At 42.7% G+C, this 17,848-nt stretch overlaps 2 protein-coding genes across 8 annotated transcripts in view; one reads left to right on the top strand and one right to left on the bottom strand.

Moving 5' to 3' along the window:
• shank3b (SH3 and multiple ankyrin repeat domains 3b) overlaps positions 1 to 17,831 on the bottom strand; it is a 28,590-nt gene extending 10,759 nt beyond the window's left edge. For 4 of the 7 annotated variants that reach the window (XM_086146477.1, XM_086146478.1, XM_086146476.1 and 1 more), the window contains exons 1-17: positions 17,645 to 17,831; positions 9,505 to 9,676; positions 9,182 to 9,385; positions 7,517 to 7,588; positions 7,312 to 7,420; positions 6,023 to 6,174; positions 5,585 to 5,714; positions 5,323 to 5,360; positions 4,891 to 5,208; positions 4,498 to 4,564; positions 3,748 to 3,967; positions 3,259 to 3,434; positions 3,068 to 3,181; positions 2,532 to 2,607; positions 1,622 to 1,704; positions 324 to 448; positions 98 to 230 (exon numbers count right to left, since the gene is read on the bottom strand). In XM_086146477.1, coding sequence (XP_086002603.1) covers positions 98 to 230; positions 324 to 448; positions 1,622 to 1,704; positions 2,532 to 2,607; positions 3,068 to 3,181; positions 3,259 to 3,434; positions 3,748 to 3,967; positions 4,498 to 4,564; positions 4,891 to 5,208; positions 5,323 to 5,360; positions 5,585 to 5,714; positions 6,023 to 6,174; positions 7,312 to 7,420; positions 7,517 to 7,588; positions 9,182 to 9,385; positions 9,505 to 9,672 — 2,185 coding nt within the window. In that variant the 5' untranslated portion in view covers positions 9,673 to 9,676; positions 17,645 to 17,831. Of the gene's footprint in view, positions 1 to 97; positions 231 to 323; positions 449 to 1,621; positions 1,705 to 2,531; positions 2,608 to 3,067; positions 3,182 to 3,258; positions 3,435 to 3,747; positions 3,968 to 4,497; positions 4,565 to 4,890; positions 5,209 to 5,322; positions 5,361 to 5,584; positions 5,715 to 6,022; positions 6,175 to 7,311; positions 7,421 to 7,516; positions 7,589 to 9,181; positions 9,386 to 9,504; positions 9,677 to 17,644 lie in introns of those variants that run through there. The other 3 variants (XM_086146479.1, XM_086146480.1, XM_086146483.1) reach the window with 3 other exon arrangements.
• Positions 1 to 17,848, top strand: part of lsm8 (LSM8 homolog, U6 small nuclear RNA associated) — a 216,426-nt gene that overhangs the window by 27,767 nt on the left and 170,811 nt on the right. The window lies entirely within an intron of this gene.

The raw sequence follows: 17,848 nt of genomic DNA on the forward strand, positions 1-17,848 counted from the left end.
CATTGGAATTAGCAACAACAATGCTAAAAACAATGTCGTTTTGGATTAAATGAGAAATCCTCTATTTAGTCGATTTCAAGACACCGTGGAGACCCACCTTTCTTCCGGAGAAGGTTGGCGTCAGATTTCCGTGAGACGGACACGACCTTCATGAGCAGACGGCTCCCTCCCTGCCGGATGAGCGCCACCACCTGCCGGTGACCCACCTTCACCACGTCGGTGCCGTTGACCTGGAGACGAAAAAAAGCGGTAGCCGTCACGCCGAATCCCGGCCGGGACGTCCGTTCCCTCGCCCCCCCCTCCGCCGCCGGGTCGGCCGTCACCTCTATCAGGAAGTCTCCCGTCCGCAGCCCGGCCCTCCAGGCCACGCCGCCCTGGTCCACCGACTCCAGGTACTGAAGAGCGGGGAAGGCCGGGGTGGGGGCGAACTCCTCGATGGGGGTCTCGGCTTGAAAATTCACAAAGAGGGCGGGTTAGAACGTAGAAGTCCCTGTGGCTTTTTGAAAATAATTGAGTATTTAATTAAAATGCGAAGGTTGTGGCGATTTTTGTGACGTCTGAATAAAACGTTTCCGCCTGTGCTCTTAATAAGCACGCGCCGGTAAAAGGATGACAGCAGAAAGAGAAAGGACGCCAGCCAGAGGATGATATAAGTTCATTTTTTTTTTTTTTTTTTTTACAAATAAAAGAAGGACTCAAATAGTCATTAAAAGCAATCTTCAACACTATTTTTTTCAGGGTTTAAAATGTTTGGTTGTATGCAGAAATGTAATCCTTTTTTTTTTTTTTTTTTTTCTTTTCTTTCAGAGTTTAAAATATTTGGTTGCATGCAGAAATTTAATGTTTTTTTTTTTTTTTTTTCAAAGTTTAAAATGTTTGGTTGCATGCAGAAATGTAATTGTTTTTTGTTTTTTTTTTTCTTTCAGAGTTATAAATATTTGGTTGCATGCACAAATTTATTTATTTATTTATTTTTGTCAGAGTTTAAAATGTTTGGTTGCATGCAGAAATGTAATTTTTTTTTTGTTTTTTTTTTCCTTTCAGAGTTTAAAATATTTGGTTGCATGCAGAAATTTAATCGTTTTTTTTTTTTGTTTTTTTTTTGTTTTTTTTTTCAGAGCTTAAAATGTTTGGTTGCATGCAGAAATGTAATCTTTTTTTTTTTTTCTTTCAGAGTTTAAAATATTTGGTTGCATGCAGCAATTTAATGTTTTTTTTTTTTTCTTTCAGAGTTTAAAATATTTGGTTGCATGCAGAAATTTATTTATTTATTTATTTATTTTCAGAGTTTAAAATGTTTGGTTGCATGCAGAAATGTAATGGGTTTTTTTTTGTTTTTTTTTCAGAGTTTAAAATGTTTGGTTGCATGCAGAAATGAATAATTATTATATTTTGTTTATAGCACAGCATAGCATAGCATAAAGACAAAAAAATAAAATAATGATTTATGTCATGTTGATTCATTTTAGATTTCAAAAGCGGTTGCGCAGCTTTTTTTTTTTTTTTTCCTTTTTTGTGGTTGCCGACCCCTGATCTAGAACATCTCACACATCCAACCGTGCGATTTCACAGCGAGCGCTCCGAGATTCACCGCTCTTCCATCACGCTTCCATCCATCTACCTTTAGCTCCTCTGAGGACGAAGCCGAATCCCTCGCTCTCTCTCTTCTGCAGCACCGCCGTCTTCTCCTCGATCACGTAGTCGCTGAGACACGACGCAAACGAAGAGCCGATCAGATTCAGATAAACCTCATGTATTAAACTGCAGTGTTTCCCGACCTTTTTTTGAGCCACGGCACATATTTTACATTAGAAAAATCACACGGCGCACCACCAAATAAATATGTCAAAAACATTTTTTAACGAATTCGAATGAAACCGTAGTCTCAATTTACTAAGTGTGAAATCTAATATAGCTAATATCTGTAGATTTGTCAAGTTGCAATGCAAATTTCCCACTGATGTGCAACTTTTCCAGAGCACTTTTTTGCAATGTCTGAAGACATGTCATCAATATGTCTGAAAATGGTATTATTTGAGAGAACTGGCTATTTCTTTATCAACGCCAGAGCCGATCTTTTCTTCTACAGTGATTTTGCCGGCAGGTAGTATTAATGTTTTGCTGTTTGGATTTAGAGACGAGTTCAGCAACTTTATAGCAGCTTTCACTGCTTTCTCACTCGTCTTGGTGGTTTTCAACAACGCTGCCTGTTTGTTTACGCGGATACAAGTACTTTTTATTTTAAAAATGTATCACGCAAAGCGTCGCTAATCACTCTGATACACAGACGCACAGGTTAATTCACCACCTGTTGCCATCGAATGGACACGCCGCCCACATAGACATAGGAAGACACATTATTTGCGTTGAATATATTATTTTCGGACCAATCAGGTGAAAGTGGGCATTTTTCCACGGCACACCTGATGACCTCTCACGGCGCAGTGGTCGGGAAACACTGTTATACTGTGATAAAAAACATAAAATTGCTAAAAAAGGGATCCCCGGGGTTTGTAATATCAGGGTTTTACCTGTAGGAGGTGTAGTTGTCATAGGAACCGACGGTGTAATGTCTGAACAGCCTCTTGGTTCGATCCTCCCTCGTCTCTGAAACGCCGACACACGGGTGAGCAGGTTTCATTCATTCCCGGTTGTCTCTTGTTTTTATTTTTCTTCTGAATTATCATTATTATTTTTTAACCCTTTTTTAATAACAGCTCCCGTTCAGACCATTTGTAGTCCGTTTTTGAATGATGGCAAACTTGGAAGTTCCATTGTTTCTCGTAACGTTTATTCTTCGGAATAAAACCGTCAGGTGTTTGTTTTTTTTTTTTTTTTTTTTAAATCAATAAGCCGTATTTTCCTCATCCGTTAATTCGACCAACGGATACGCGAGTCTTCGGCGAACCTGTTTTCGTGGAAAACCCGGAAGGAAAACGCGTCTCACTTTCAACTCTATCTTTGCTTCTCATTTATTCTCCGGCGACCTTCAGGCCGGGACGACTGGCGAGCTGTTTTTTTTTTTTTTTTTTTGTTTTTTTTTTCCCCCCGCGCCGGCGATATTCACCCAGTCGGGGGTCGTACTGCCTCATCTGAACTTCTTCCACGCAGTCTGCAGGAAACCAGCCGGTGCGCCCTTTGACGCTCCCCTCCCAGAATCCTCCTTCCCCGATGGACAGAACTGAAAGTCCACAACACACACGTGAGTAAATGGGGACGCGCTCAAGTCACACACACACACATCAGGATTGTGTTGACCTTTGACCCTCTCTCCTCGGTGCAGCTGGATCTCTCCGGGCCCCTGGGGGACGTGGGAACGCGTGGCGATGAAGGTGCGACCCGGAACGGCGCTGTACAGCCTCTTCTTCCTCATCTGCGGGGTGACGGGAGGCGAGGACGGCGGGCTGGTCTCGACGTGACCGCCACCGCTCGGGCTGCCGACACACACACACACACACACACACACACACACACAAAAACATCGTTGTATAAAACCAACCTGAAACAACTCTTAAAACATATTTTTCATGACTGATGAAAGTATATCCAGGAACAAAATGTGAACCTTGGAGAGAAAAAAATGTATTTTAAATGCTAGAAAACAAACGGATCGGTGATTTGAAAGGCTTTTGCAGGAATTGGATGAAAGTGAAACCTTTTTTTTTTTTTTTATTCTGGTAGAAAAACACCAGTTTGAATGTTTGTGGTGGAAACTGTGTGTGTGTGTGTGTGTGTGTGTGTGGGTACCTCAGTCGGCGGGTGTGCCGTCGCAGCGAGTGTGTGTGAGTGTCGTGGTGTGTTTCCAGGCTCTGCAGGGAGGGTCCCGGCGAGGAGGCGGGGCTTTCCAGGGCATTGTCGCTGGCGGAGCGAATCAGGGAGCGCGGCGAGGAAAGTCCGTTCCCCGCTGGAGTCCTGGTGCCGCCGGTACGACGACGCTTGGTGTAAGAGGGCGTTTCTCTGAAAGGAACTGCTCAGACACACACACACACACACACACACACACACAGAAACATCAGCAGTACATTCATTTTAATGTGTTGTTTTAGGGGTACTTTTTTTTTAACAAATATTTCGTACAAATATTATATTTCTCTGTTAAATCTTGAGCGGTATTTTCCCCTTTTTTTTAGAGGGAAATTATAATAAACAAAATATCGGGGGTAAAAAAAAAAAAAGAAAATTGACCCAAAAATACCAATAAATGGCGAGAGAACAAACAAGACAAATTTAGAAAATGGGCGGCACTGAATTTATCTGAAACCTAACTTTAAATGAGCAAATTATTAAAATTTCAATTTCATGACCGCATTGTGTGAAAACAGAAAGGTAACCTAATGTTCAACTGCTGGTAAATTTACAACAAATACCCTGAGAGTTAGTATAAACAAGAATCTTGAGTAAGAAAAAAAAAATAAAGTAAAGGAGTGATTACTGATGCACCTTTAGCCCGTTAGCAAGAACCCACCGCGTATGAAAGGGAACTCTCAGCCGACTCACCCACGTCGGAGCTTTTGTGGATCTTGATGATTTCTGCCAGATCAAAGTTTCCGGCAATGATGGCCACCTGCACGCACACACACACACACACACCCACCCCCACACACACACACACAGAATAAAGTCCACAGCTCAATAAGTGGTTGTCATGTCTACTGCTGTCTAATTGTGTCAGATGGCCCTTGCTTTGCAGTTTGACGCTTAAAGGCAATCTGGGATTTGTAGTTTTTTGTCCACTCTCCCTTTTTTTTTCCTTAAATCCGTAGTCCGGTCCAGTGTTTGCAGCTTTTACCTTTACTGCAGCCTGGTGTTTGAAGTTCTTAATCTGAGAATCAGTCTGACGCTCATGGTTTCTATCTACAAGGCGGTCTTGCGATTTGTAGTTTTTTTAACCTGAAAGGCAGTCTGGTTGTTGTAGTTTTTGATGTCCTTGTTGGCTCCTCTGAACAGTAACACTCTGGCACAGCTGTCCTGCAAAACCGCAAAAGCAATTAGTTTCAAATAAACCTGATCTTCGGCGCCGCAGTGGGACCGACCCGACTGCCCGTGCGTGTGCGTTGTGTGTTTGCGCGTGTGTCCGCGTGTGTGTGTTACCTGGTTGTAGAGAGCACAGAGATGGAGTGCGGTGTTCCCCGATGCATTCTGGGAACTCATGTCAGCACCGTAGAACAGCAGGTGCTCTAAGTGCTGCACGTTACCATAGCGACACGCCTGAAGTCGAACACACACGCAGAATCATAATTTTACAGAGATTTGACTTGCCATTATAGGTGCAATTAATTTGAGTGTATCCCCCCCGAATGTGTGTGTGTGTGTGTGCCAGACCTGGTGGATTTCCTGCCATCCATTCTCATCAGTCATCCCTGTAACCATGACAACAGGAATTATTTCAGCTCTGAAGTGCCATTCACAAACAAGCAAAGTGAATAATAACAAAAAAAAAAGCAGCCGCAATGTTTTTAAAGGGCAGCCGTGACATCATTACACCGATTCGCGCGCACACACACACACACACACACACACACACACACACTGTCATGCCATTATTACAGCTCCAGCAGTGCAGTTGACCCTGTGACCCTCCTACCGATGGTCGCATGGTCCTGCAGCAGCAGCTCGCAGCAGTAGGGGGCGCCGCCCACCATAGCAGAGTGATAGAGGGGGGTCAGGCCTCTGCTGTCCTTGTAGTCCGGAGACGCCCCGAGATCCAACAGGGTCTAGAAGACACCAGGATCAGGTCGTTCGTCGTCAAAATAATGCTCAAAAACGGTTCTGAGAATGCTAATTGAGATGCTAATAGCGATGCTACTGATGCGGCAGATATTTAGACGTACCCTGCTTCTGATGGAGTAACTGAGCAATATTTGGATGATTACATTATTCTGTCATTGTTTTGATCTTTGCAGTGCAATATCCTCCCAAAACAAGCAGATGCTAATACGGAGACCCTAAACTGCCGACAGTTGGAGGTCCTTTTGAATGAACCTTTGTTCGGTTTTCTGTTTTTCTCCGCCACGGCTCTCACCGTGAGTGCGGCGCTGTTCCGGCACATGACGGCCCGGTGCAGAGCCGTGATCCCATCTCTGGTTCTGAAGTCCAGATGGGCTCCGCCGCTGCGGAGAACCTTGATCAACTCGCAACTTTCCTCCAGCTGGACGGCCAGAGTCAGAGGACACTCTGGGACGACACACAGGAGAACACTGAGTATGCTGTATGGGGCTTGTTTTTTTTTTTTTTTTTTTTTAAGTTTTATTTTTAATTATTATTATCATTATCATTGTTATTAAATTGTATTAATATTCATATTGATATTCATATTGATATTAACATTTATTTGTATTATTTTTATTATTTTTATTATAGGAAACAATAGAAAACAATGTGGTGCGTGTAGGTTTTACGACACACAGGAGAACACTGAGTATGCTTTATGGGGCTTGTGTTTTTTTAATTATTATTATTATTATATTGGTATTAATATTGGTATTCATATTGATATTAACGTTTATTATTTTTATTATTATCATCATCATCATCATCATCATCATTATTATTATTATTATTATAATTTTCATTATTATTATTATTATTATAATTTTCATTATTATTATTATTATTATTATTATAGAAAACAATCTGGTGAGTGTAGTTTTTAATCCTGTGTTTTGCAGTTTCTGCCTGATAATCTTATTAGTTTCTCAGCAGAAAATCCTCTGATGTTCATGTCTTTTTAAAAATCCGAAATGCAAAAGACCGAAATGTTGATTTAGTTTGTAGTTTATTTATTTCAAAGGCTTGTAATATACAGCTGTCCCTAGCGACCGTATATATTTTTTTTTATTATCTACATATATTATAAAACTTATAGACCATCCACACACTCTTGTAAACACTTCCTATATTTTCATACGAGTAGCGATCGCAGGTAAAATGTACAAGGCAAGATGCTGAATGCGCGTTGTGTGCAGGCCAATCAGAGCCCAGGGTACAGAGCACCATACTCTGATTGGTCGCCAATGTAGAAAATGCTTAATATATAACAGAAATGATAAATATACAAAATTAAAATCAAAAACCCAAGGCATAGTGAAAATCATGGATAAAATATTGTATCGCGGATTAAAGATGACAGAAAACATGGCTCATCGTTCGGGACTGATCCATTGAAATTTGAATTACAAATTTCAAATCCTCGATACAATTTTCATATTTTTAATCGCGAGAGCTGAGCGTCGATATGGCGAGGGGGAACGCCGCGCTTAGATCGAGCGCGATGGATTTGCTAATTTCCCAGATGAACTAAACGCTTCTCACCTCCGCTGTCAGAGTCGTGGAAGTTGGGGTCCAAGCCTTTTTCCAACCATTTGGAAACCTTCTCCACATTTTTCTGGTGGACATGTTCCATGAAGCGCTTCAGGTTGGCCTGAGAAACGAACAAACAAAAAAAAAAAAACATCCCGTTAAATTTTTCCTGTTTGGTTTAGTGGCGGTTAAAAAGGCGTTCGTCGGCAGCGCGAACCTTGGTGTGCAGTTTGGCCAGCTGCTTGTCGTCCACGTAGCTCTGAGTGTAAACTCTCCTCTTGTAACGAAACTGCGAAAAACGACAACGGAGGCTTCTGTCAAAAATCTCCTTCCGGGACTTCCTGGCGCCACAGAATGCAATTATTTTTCCAAAATTACAGCAATGTGAACTGCACAAAAAGACCAAATGGACAAATTTACTAAAAACATTTGGTGGATTAAGCTAAGCTACAGGCTAACTGCGGGATATTTTTGGAGCTGGAATACTGAGACGATTCACACCTACTCGACCTTCAGATCTAATTTAGCAAAATGGCAGTTTGACTGTTTTTAAACTGAAACCGGGTTTGGTGATAGTAGTTTTTTCGAGGAAAGCAGTCCAGTTTTTGAAGTTTTCCAAAAAAGGCGGTCTAGTTTTTGTAGTTTTTCTAAGAAAGGCGATCTGGTCCTTGTAGTTTTCTGGGAAAAGCTGTCTAATTTTTTGTAGTTTTCCGAAAAAGGCAATCTCATTTTTGTATTTTTTTCCAAGAAAGGCGGTCTGGTGTTTGTAATTTTTCAAAGAAAAGGAGTGCAGGTTTTGTAGTTTTCCGAAAAAGGCGATCTCATTTTTGTATTTTTTTTCCAAGAAAGGCAGTCTGGTGTTTGTAGTTTTTCAAAGAAAGATAGTCTGGTGATTGTAGTTTCTTTTTCGAGAAAGGCGGTCTGGTGTTTGTAGTTTTTCAAAGAAAAGGAGTGCATTTTTTTGTAGTTTTCTGAAAAAGGTGATCTAATTTTTGTATTTTTTTCCAAGAAAGGCGGTCTGGTGTTTGTAGTTTTTCAAAGAAGAGGGGTGCATTTTTTTTGTAGTTTTCCGAAAAAGGCAATCTCATTTTTGTATTTTTTTCCAAGAAAGGCGGTCTGGTGTTTGTAATTTTTCAAAGAAAAGGAGTGCAGGTTTTGTAGTTTTCCGAAAAAGGCGATCTCATTTTTGTATTTTTTTCCAAGAAAGGCGGTCTGGTGTTTGTAGTTTTTCAAAGAAGAGGGGTGCAGTTTTTTGTAGTTTTCTGAAAAAAGTGGTCTAGTGTTTGAATATATTTCCAAGAAAGACAGTCTGGTGTTTGTGATTTTTCCGAGAAAAGCAGTCTAGTTTCCTGAAAAAGGCGGTCTGGTGTTTGTAGTTTTTTTTTTTTTAGAAAACTAGTCTGGTGTTTGTAGATTTCTAAGAAAAGCTGTCTAGTTCTGCTAGTTTTCTGAAAAAGGCGGTCTAGTTTTTGTTTTTTTTTTCCAAGAAAGGCGATCTGGTGTTTGTAGTTTTTCTGAGAAAGGCAGTCTGGTGTTTGTTTCAGGCTTCGTAAGAACTCAAAGAAGGAAATCTAACGCCAATAACAACAATCACCGTTTTCTCTGACTATTATTCTCCTCCATCATTTTGAGGGATTTCTATAAAAGACCTTCATCCTTTTTTTTTTTTTTTTTTTTTTCATTCCCACACTCTACGACCTGCTTTTAGAAAATCCTCACTGAAGCACCCGCCGATGATTCACGCGCTGAAAATAATCTCAACAATTTTTCCCTGTTTGTTTGCAAGATATGACAGTCGCCCCTAACTTTTGCAGAGCTTGATTCAACCATCCGGAGGCCTTCTTTTCTTTTTGTTTTTTGGGGTTATTTTGGTGGAGTTTACCTCCAGGTATGGGATGGGAGTGATAGGGGGAAGAGGATACTCCTTCAGCAGACGTTCCTCGTCCAGAAACTTTCCAGCTCGGCCGTTAAACGCCGGCTGGAAGAGACCATAGTTCAAAACATCCGACAGAGACTGAGTCAACGTGACCAGAACCCTCTGCTTACTGGTCCAAACTGGTAACTCTGGGTCCAGCCGCAAACACTTCTGAGAGACACACAAACAGAGATACACACAGACACACACACACGTTTGTCCGGCTGTTGCGTCGCTTCAGCGTGTTTAACTTGCCGTGTCACGTGCACGTGCGCGCGTGCACACATTACCGTCTGCTGAAGGTCCGGGATGCCGATGCGGACCACGATGTTGTTTCCAGGGGGCGTGTCCTCCGTGTCGTCGTCCCTGGCAGGAGCGGAGCCTGTAGGGTTGCCGTTAGTAACCGCCTGTTGCCGTGGGCGATCATGTTTGGTGTCAGCAGCCGGACTCAGAGGCATGTGGCTGAAACAGACATCGCAAGATGAGCGTGATTCACATGAAAATTAAAACAAGAGAGGTTGTTTTCCATCCCGTTCACATTTCCAGCAAATCTTAATTTCCTGCATAATCCAGTCCGGTTTAAAGCTCATAAACCCATTGGTTTATTCTCTGATTGTTATTTTTGGCAGCAAAGACCACCAGACATCCACCTGGCCATCATAAAACCGGTGTTAATGTCACTAATCTGACTCTTTAATTCTACTTTTAATTTATTTTATTTGTTTTTTTTTATTTGCTTTCTTGCTAATCCGTGCGTAAACCAGGACTGATTTATCGGTCTTATTTTGAAGACTTTCTGACACATTCTTTTACAAAATTTCATGCGGATTCTTAAATTTCTTCATGCTGATTTGATAAGTATTTCTCAGTGTTCTGCTAATACGGGACATTTCTTGGAATAAATTACGAAATGAGAGAAGAACTATCACCTATATATCACCTATATTTTACTGACCAACCTTATTAAATGAATGTTTTTATTTTTTTTCTATAAAGTAATTTACAAAATTCCCCCCCCCCCGATGTAATAACTATATTTTAAGTTGTTATTTTTCCTCTCGAAAATAAATATGAGGGTCAAAACAATTTGAAAGTAAAACAAATTACAGAAAATGTCAAATCATTTTTGTGTCTTTACAAAAAAAAGGCCAATTTTAAATTACATTGATTTTTTTAGCAACAATATGAGCATAAAAGTGATAATAGTAATAAAAATCAATGATCAATAATCGTCGATCACTGTTCATTATTCTTGAGCAGGAAACCTGATGGCCGCCTTCCATCACAGCTGAGCATGAGTTGTGTGTTGTCATGGCAACTGGAATAGCGGGGAATCCTGTACTAACCTCTGCGAGTGTGTGAGTGTGTGTATGTGTGTGAGCATGTGTTAAAAAAAGCTCACTGATCTACATGCTCACTGTTGCCATGGCAACGGCGCCGAACAATTTTCACAGTTGCCGTTTCTAAAGTGGCCCCGACCTACCTGCCGACTGTCTCCGTGTGTGTATGTGCGCGCGTGCACGTGAAATTGTGCTTGCGTGTGCACCTGCGCACATGGGCGTGCATCTTTTTGCGTGTGCGTGAGCACATGCGTTAGCACGTGCGCATGTGCATGCCCACGTATGTGAAAGCAAGGATGAGTTTGCATGTGTGTGTGTGTGTGTGTGTGTGTGTGCATGCACGTGTTTGTGTGTGTGTACGTGCGTGCATGTGTGTGTGTGTTTGCTGACATGGGGAGAGACGGTCCTACTCGAAAGCGACGGGCTGCAGTTTGAGTTCAGAGACAGTTCAAGCGTTTGAAAATGTTTGCAGAGGGATTCTGTCGCCGCGGCGACGTCGGGCTTTTTTTAAAAAAACAAGTTTTTCGCCTCAGGCTGAAAATGACTGTCGTTCTATCCGGGTGGGTTTGGAGTCAAACCTGCATCCTCCTTCTTTTATTACAGCGTTTTCAAAATCAGACCAGGAGTTCAGCTCCACTCCCCTCCGTGACCTCTGACCTCTGACCTGGACCTTGCAAGGTTGATTCCTTGACGTTTACAGTTCATTCCTTGCTAATATTTGCTAAAATATCCACGCTTTCTAATCTCCAGCCACTTCCTCCATTTTTAAATGGCATCCCTGTGACCTCTGACCTCTGACCTCGGGCCCGCCTCCGCCCCCGCGGCCTCCCGGCCTTTGCTTGAAATTAAATAGTAAGTAAATAGAGCCAAGGTGTTTCCTCACGAAAAGGAGAGAAGCTTCCCTTCCAAGTCGTTCGTCTGCATCCAGTGTGTGATTTCTATTTTTTTTTACAATTTTTTGAATTATAATTCAGTTAACAGGAAAAAGCTAAGAACAATCTTGTGATAAATTTGAAGCAAATCCGTGCTGGTTTTCGCCGCAGCACTTTTCCTGGGAAATGTCATCACAGGTGAATATGGTATCAAAGATTATGGTGGTATAACATCGATATTAAAGATGCGGATACAAAATGACCAGATAAGAGTGAACAGCAAAGTGGGGGGATTAACGGAGTCCAATCTGCATTTGCCGTTAAACACTGAGCGTCAACAGAGACGCAGCTGCGCCGCCACGGCGAACACGTTAAACACACAATCAGTTGCTTCAACCATCTGCCGACTTCTGGTTGATTTTTATTGAGAGTCTTAATTGTAATAATTGTCTGTAATTTCTCTAGAATTTCTCCAGCTCATTTTGATTCATTGAAAGACAAAAAAAAAAAATGGATAAACGTCTGGTCACGAGGCTATATTTTCCCAGAACGCACAGCGGGTCGGCCATAAAAAACAAAAATCTCCGATAATTCTCACGCTAAACTGTAGGTTTCTTCGTGCTAATTAACAACGACTCCCGTGAAACTGGTAGCGAGACTCGTTCGCACGAGACAAAACACCTCCGGCGTGATCGCGCTCACCACGTGCTTCGCCAGGACCCTCAACAACCACCGCCGAGCAGTTCGCCGACAACAACAGGCTCGTCGGGCGTCTTCCTACGGCGTGATACGTCGGACTTACGCTTAGGAGCCGAAATGAAAGGCGAAAAGTTTCCAAAAAAACAAAGAAACTACAACCAGGGAACGTAAACAAAGCCGTCCTCCTGGTTTAGCGCACGTCTCTGCACTCTCGTGTGATCTTTCAGTGACTTTTTATTCGGACCAACACTTCCTCCACCTCTGTTAACTCCACGTTTTACTTTTATTGCACTTTAAAACACTTTACCGATGCTATATTTCAACTGAGCCGCTTTGGGTTTCTTTGCGGTTTATAGGAAATTGTTTTTCTTTTTTGATCTGGTTTGTGTGGTAATTTTCCTGTAATTGCTGACAAAATGCTGACAAAAAAAATCTTCCTCCAGGTATAACAATGAACTTTTTCTTGTGGACCCAAAGAAGTTTTGCTTAAAAACTGAACACGGTGTTTCGTTTCATAGCGTCGTCTAATGTTGTGCTCCTTTGTTAGAGCAACATTGGCTCCACATACAGGTCTGTCTTTTAGATGGAAGCAGATAATCTGCCTCCAGCCTTTCCGGAAAGTCTTTCTTTTTGCCATTTTTGGAGGATTATGCGCTGCCAGTGTTAGCATAATGTCACCAATCTCACGTTTAAAGGGTCCTGTCATGATTTTCGCGCTAAAACACCAGCAGAGCATCTTGGGATTTCTAGTATTAGCGCCACAGGCTATTAAAGTGGCGTCGCCAAATTTGGCCCGTGAGCCACGGTTTGACACTTAAATCTGTGTTTGCTGAGATGAAACTAATTTTGCCGTCATTCTTATTTCTATTTTTTTTTTTTTTTTTGGAACATTTATTAGAACAGGTTCCTTAACAGAGTCATACACATTCTTACAAAACCTCATAACAAGATAAACATTATACAATATTCTTTATAGGTCACTTATTTCCTCAATAGCAAGCGAAAAATAGAATAAAACTAAAAAAAAAAAAAAAAAAAAAACACAAAAAAACATCTAACTCAGTCAAATAGAGATAATATCTTCAACTCTCCAAATATTTTTTAATGGGTGCCCATTTGTCAAGTTATAGGTCTGTCTGAAGTCATAAGTTTGCTGTTATGCGTTCCATGCAGTTTACATCCTTAAGCCTCTGACGCCGCTGGTCCAGTAGGTTTGTGGGGTTTGAGCCAGTTTACTATGATCATTTTATGTGCAATTAATAGAAGAACTCTAAGCGAAAACACCTGTTTTTTCCTTAAATAGCTTGTTGATGCTGTACCCGTAATAAATTGCTGTGGATCAATTGATCTGTTTAATTTTAAAAATCTCACTTATTTGTTTTTTTTACCTCTTCCCAGAATTTCATCAGTTTAGGAAAAGTCCCACGTTATGCCACAGCCCCCTTATTTCTATTTTGTTGCAAAATTCCTACATTTTTGCGTAAGTCCTCAAAGGTACAGATCATTTCTCTCCAAGCTGTGATTGTTACTGGCGGGGGGGAAAGGGAGGAGGTCAGGACGTGAAGACGGCGCTCGGCAGCAGGTTTATTCTGAGCTCGCGTCTCCGCGCCTTTCCTTCCTCCTGAATGTCGGGAAGTAAAGAGACCTCGCTCGGTTTCCTCCGCGATCGCCCTGATTTCTGCTCCCCTCTCGTCCAATCGGATGCTTCGCCCGAGAGCCCTGGAAGTAGACTTTTCTTCTCCCCGGCCTGTTTGGTTTGTCAGCACATCGTGTTTTTCGGCGACTGGTAAAAAGCCTGTTTGTGGATTAAGAGCCCCGACAGCTGATCAAACACGCCGGTGTTAACGCTCGACCAGACGTTGCCCTCGGCGGCCCTGATTTCAGGATCTGAAAAATGTCAATCCGCCATTTTTTTTTCCATCAGAAACAAATCGGGCTTTGATTTGACTCAGCTTTGGTTCAAAAACCTCATGTAAATGTACTTCTCTCCACCTAAATCAACTCGTCCCAAAGGACTATGAACAACCAGGTCTGCTATCAGCAGGATGTTTTATCAGGTGCTAATGAAGCTGTTATCCGCTATGTTAATCCAGAGCTAGCAGCCGCTGTTAGCATCGGCTCTGTGGCGCCGTAGTGAAGCTAACGGACGGCATCCCGGGTATCCAGCGGTACCGTTTTTTCGTCGGACCGCCCGTGATGACTCAACTCCTGACCAAGAAACATCTCCGCTTGGGCGGAGAAAACCAGGTCCAGGAACCTGATGTTCTCTGTAGTAATAATAATAATAACAATGACACCAATAATAGTTTAAAAGTGTTTTCCATCAAAGCACCAGTCATTCATTGTCCGTTCTTCCTATCCTGTATCCAGGAATGCAGTTGGGTTGGACGTCTCCAAATGAAGTATTGCATATTTTCGGACAGTGGGAGGAAACCGGGGGACCCGGAGGAAACCCAAGTAGATAACATGCAAACTCCAAACGGAAAGGCCACAGGTCAGGAACCTCTTGACCATGAAACGGAAGCGCAAACAACTGCGCCGCCCATTGAATAGAAACGTAAGTTAACCATCCGTCCGTCCACCCATTCATTCATTTTCTGCTTTTTTTTCCGCAGCTTCAGCCGCCCCGCTACCCCACTTTGTCGAGCTCTTATGGGAGCGACTTAGTCCCTCCGGCGTGTCCTGGATCATCCCCAGGGCCTCCTCCCGGCGGGATGTAGCTGGAACCCCTCGTCCATGCGTCATCCGTCCAGATGCTCTCACCTGTTTTCCAGCCGAGGACGGCGGCCTTGGATTCGGAGGTGCTGATTCACATTTGGCCGGGAACCCCTCCAGCGAGAGCTGGAGATCGGGGTCGGATGAGGGCACCAGAACCAAATCGTCCGCGAAAAAAAAAAGCAGAAACCCAATCCTGAGGCCACCGAACCGAATCCTTCAACACCCCGGCTGTATCCAAGCCTCACGGGCAACAAATCCAACTTCCTGCCGGAGACTGACATTGTCCAAGTCTCCAAAAATAAGTCAACATGTAGATCAACCAGCTGGGCAAACTCCCACGGACCCTCCAGGACCCTCCTGAGGGTTTAGAGCTGGTCCACTGTTCCGTGACCAGGATGAAAACTACACTGTTCCAAACTATCTGATTGGATCCCCGAATAAAATTTTCCAGATGGGTGAAGGAGTTCCGTCCACCTAGAGTTAGAACCGACTTGCAACCATTTCCCTTTTTTAAAGATGGGGCCCTTCGCCCCAGTCTACCATCCAGCGGCTCTGCAGAGGCGTATCGGACCCACCATGTCCTGAGCCTTGAGGAACTCCGGTAGCCCAGAAGTCGTTCTCTGTGACTCCTCCCACGTCAGAGTTCATGTCTCGGTGCTACCGGAACCTCACGGGACAAAAAGGCGCGATAGAAATTGGACGGTAACACAACATAACTCTAGACCAAGAGCAAAGAAATTAGTCTTCGGATTGTCTTTGTTTTCAAGACGCAACAGCAGGACCGCCTGACGCCAGGAGACTGTTCCACCGCCTCGGTGTACAAAAAGCAGATTTTGGTAGCCGGTCGTCTGGCACGGTCTTTGTCTTGGAGGAAGTTTCGGGTCGAGGCGGAAGGAGGCTCCATCCTGAAATAACTTGGGGTCGGCGCTTCGATCATTTCCCGTTTTTGTCCCGAGTGAATCCGACATCCTCCCACTCGCCCCGGCGCCTCCTGGGAGTCGGATCGGGTATCGGAAGACGTTCGCCCACATGGCGACCGAACGCATCAGCTGACCTACCGTGCATCGGCTGACAAAGAAGGAAGGCAAACTGACTGTTTTTAATCTTTCTTATTTTTAATTAATATTATTGAATTGGTTATGAAATCATTCCTGCTGGCAGGCATCAAGCTGTATAACTCCTCTGCGCAATAATTGTTTTACAGCACAACAACCCCTATTTTTAGACAAAATAATAACATAATTATATACAAGTGCTTACAAATACACATGCATATATGTTACCATATTTTTATATACTATTTTTATTTATTTCTTTTGATCTTAACTGTTTTTACTTTAATTTTATTATTCCTTATTTTATTTTTATTATTTTTTTAATTTTTTTTTTTTTGTATCGAATTCTATTCTGATGTCTTCCCCACTCGACTCTGGAGCAGGAGCTGCTTTCAACGAAAAGCGATTTCCCCCTGGGGGATCAATAAATATTCTGATGGTTCATTTATAATTTTGTTACACGTTCACATTTCTGTCTCTATTTATTTTATTCATTTATTTTTGTTGACTTGGTAACACTGGACCGCATCGCAGAGTGCTGAACAGACCAACGGCCAATCAGAAGCACAATCTAGGGTACGACAATCAATCAGGTTGACCGAGCGCCGGACAAAACAACCAATCAGGTGAGCTGAGCCCCGGACGGCGCTACCAATCAGATCGACGGAGCGCTGGACGAAACAACCAATCACATTGACGGAGCACCAGATAGAAAACCCAATCGGATGGACAGATTGACCAATCACGTTGACTGATGGATGGAAAAGCCAATCAGAATGACTGAGCACCGGCCAATCAGACGGAACGAAAACCAACCTGAACCCGTAAACAGGCCGACTGAGGTCCAACTATCCAACCAAAAGGTTGCTCATTGCCAAAGACTCAAATTAGTTTTGTTTTTTTGGCCTTTTAAAGCAAATAAACATCCTGTGTCCTTCTCTTAAGCCCCGCCCCTCATTGAATAGATGGTTGTGATTGGTTTGTCGAAAATCGAACTGAATTTCACTTTTTTTGGGTCACTAGTTCTGATCTTCTACGACAACTTTTCATATTTAAATGTTTCCTCCCTCTGTTTACTTTTTTTTTTTAAACAATTTCACCACTTTGCAATTGTTTTTATCAAAACATCATTCGTCTCGATTGGATTCCTAGAAAAACACAAAATACGTAAAATTGTAGAATCAGACTACAATCAACGAGCGAAGAACAGAAACCAAGAAAAAAATATGAAACAAATAAAAAAAAATCTGCCAGGATTGACAGAAAATAAAACCCAAAGCGGCGGAGAAGAGATAAAACGGATGGAAATGGATGTAGCCGTCAGAAGAAAACAAAAACGTTGTTATGGAGGCGCAGCGACAGTGAAGTTTTGATGAGCTACAAATCCCACAGGATGGAAACTGACAACAAATCAAAGAATTTTGCATCAAAACTAAAACCGTGATCTAAGATCTGGAGAAATTACCTAAAAATCTGTCAGGGGTTTATTTGAAAAATCAGCTGAAAACACCGGAAGGCTGTTGGTAAAGTTGGGAGAAATACTCTTTGAATGACCGGCGGCGGAAGCGTGACCTTCAAATCAGCGAGACGTCAGCGGAGGGAAACGGCGACACCAGACCGGCGAGGGAGAACATTCTAGAAAAAAAAAAATCCGGATCCTCGTATCTGGAAGCCAGAGAGGCCGCGGATCCCGTTTTTTTTTTTTTTTTTTTTCTCGAGAGGAGCTACCGCTATCGACTCGCTCACCAATCGGAAGCAGTCCCATCAAACTTTTCCACGGGCCGTTACTGAGTCCCGCTGATCCCGGGCCTGGTTCTGGTCCTGGTCTCTTTCTGTCCTGGTCCAGAGGAGCCACTATCAGGGTGGGATCAGCCAGATGGTCCTGGTATTCCTTGGCGTTCACAGCTCAGATTCACACTGAGGTCCGGGAGCTGCCCTGCCCATCCTGAG

Source organism: Fistularia commersonii, chromosome 5 (genome assembly GCF_037954325.1).
Source record: "Fistularia commersonii isolate RoL2024-O1a breed Wild chromosome 5, RoL_Fcom_v1.0, whole genome shotgun sequence".
Classification (NCBI taxonomy): domain Eukaryota; kingdom Metazoa; phylum Chordata; class Actinopteri; order Syngnathiformes; family Fistulariidae; genus Fistularia; species Fistularia commersonii.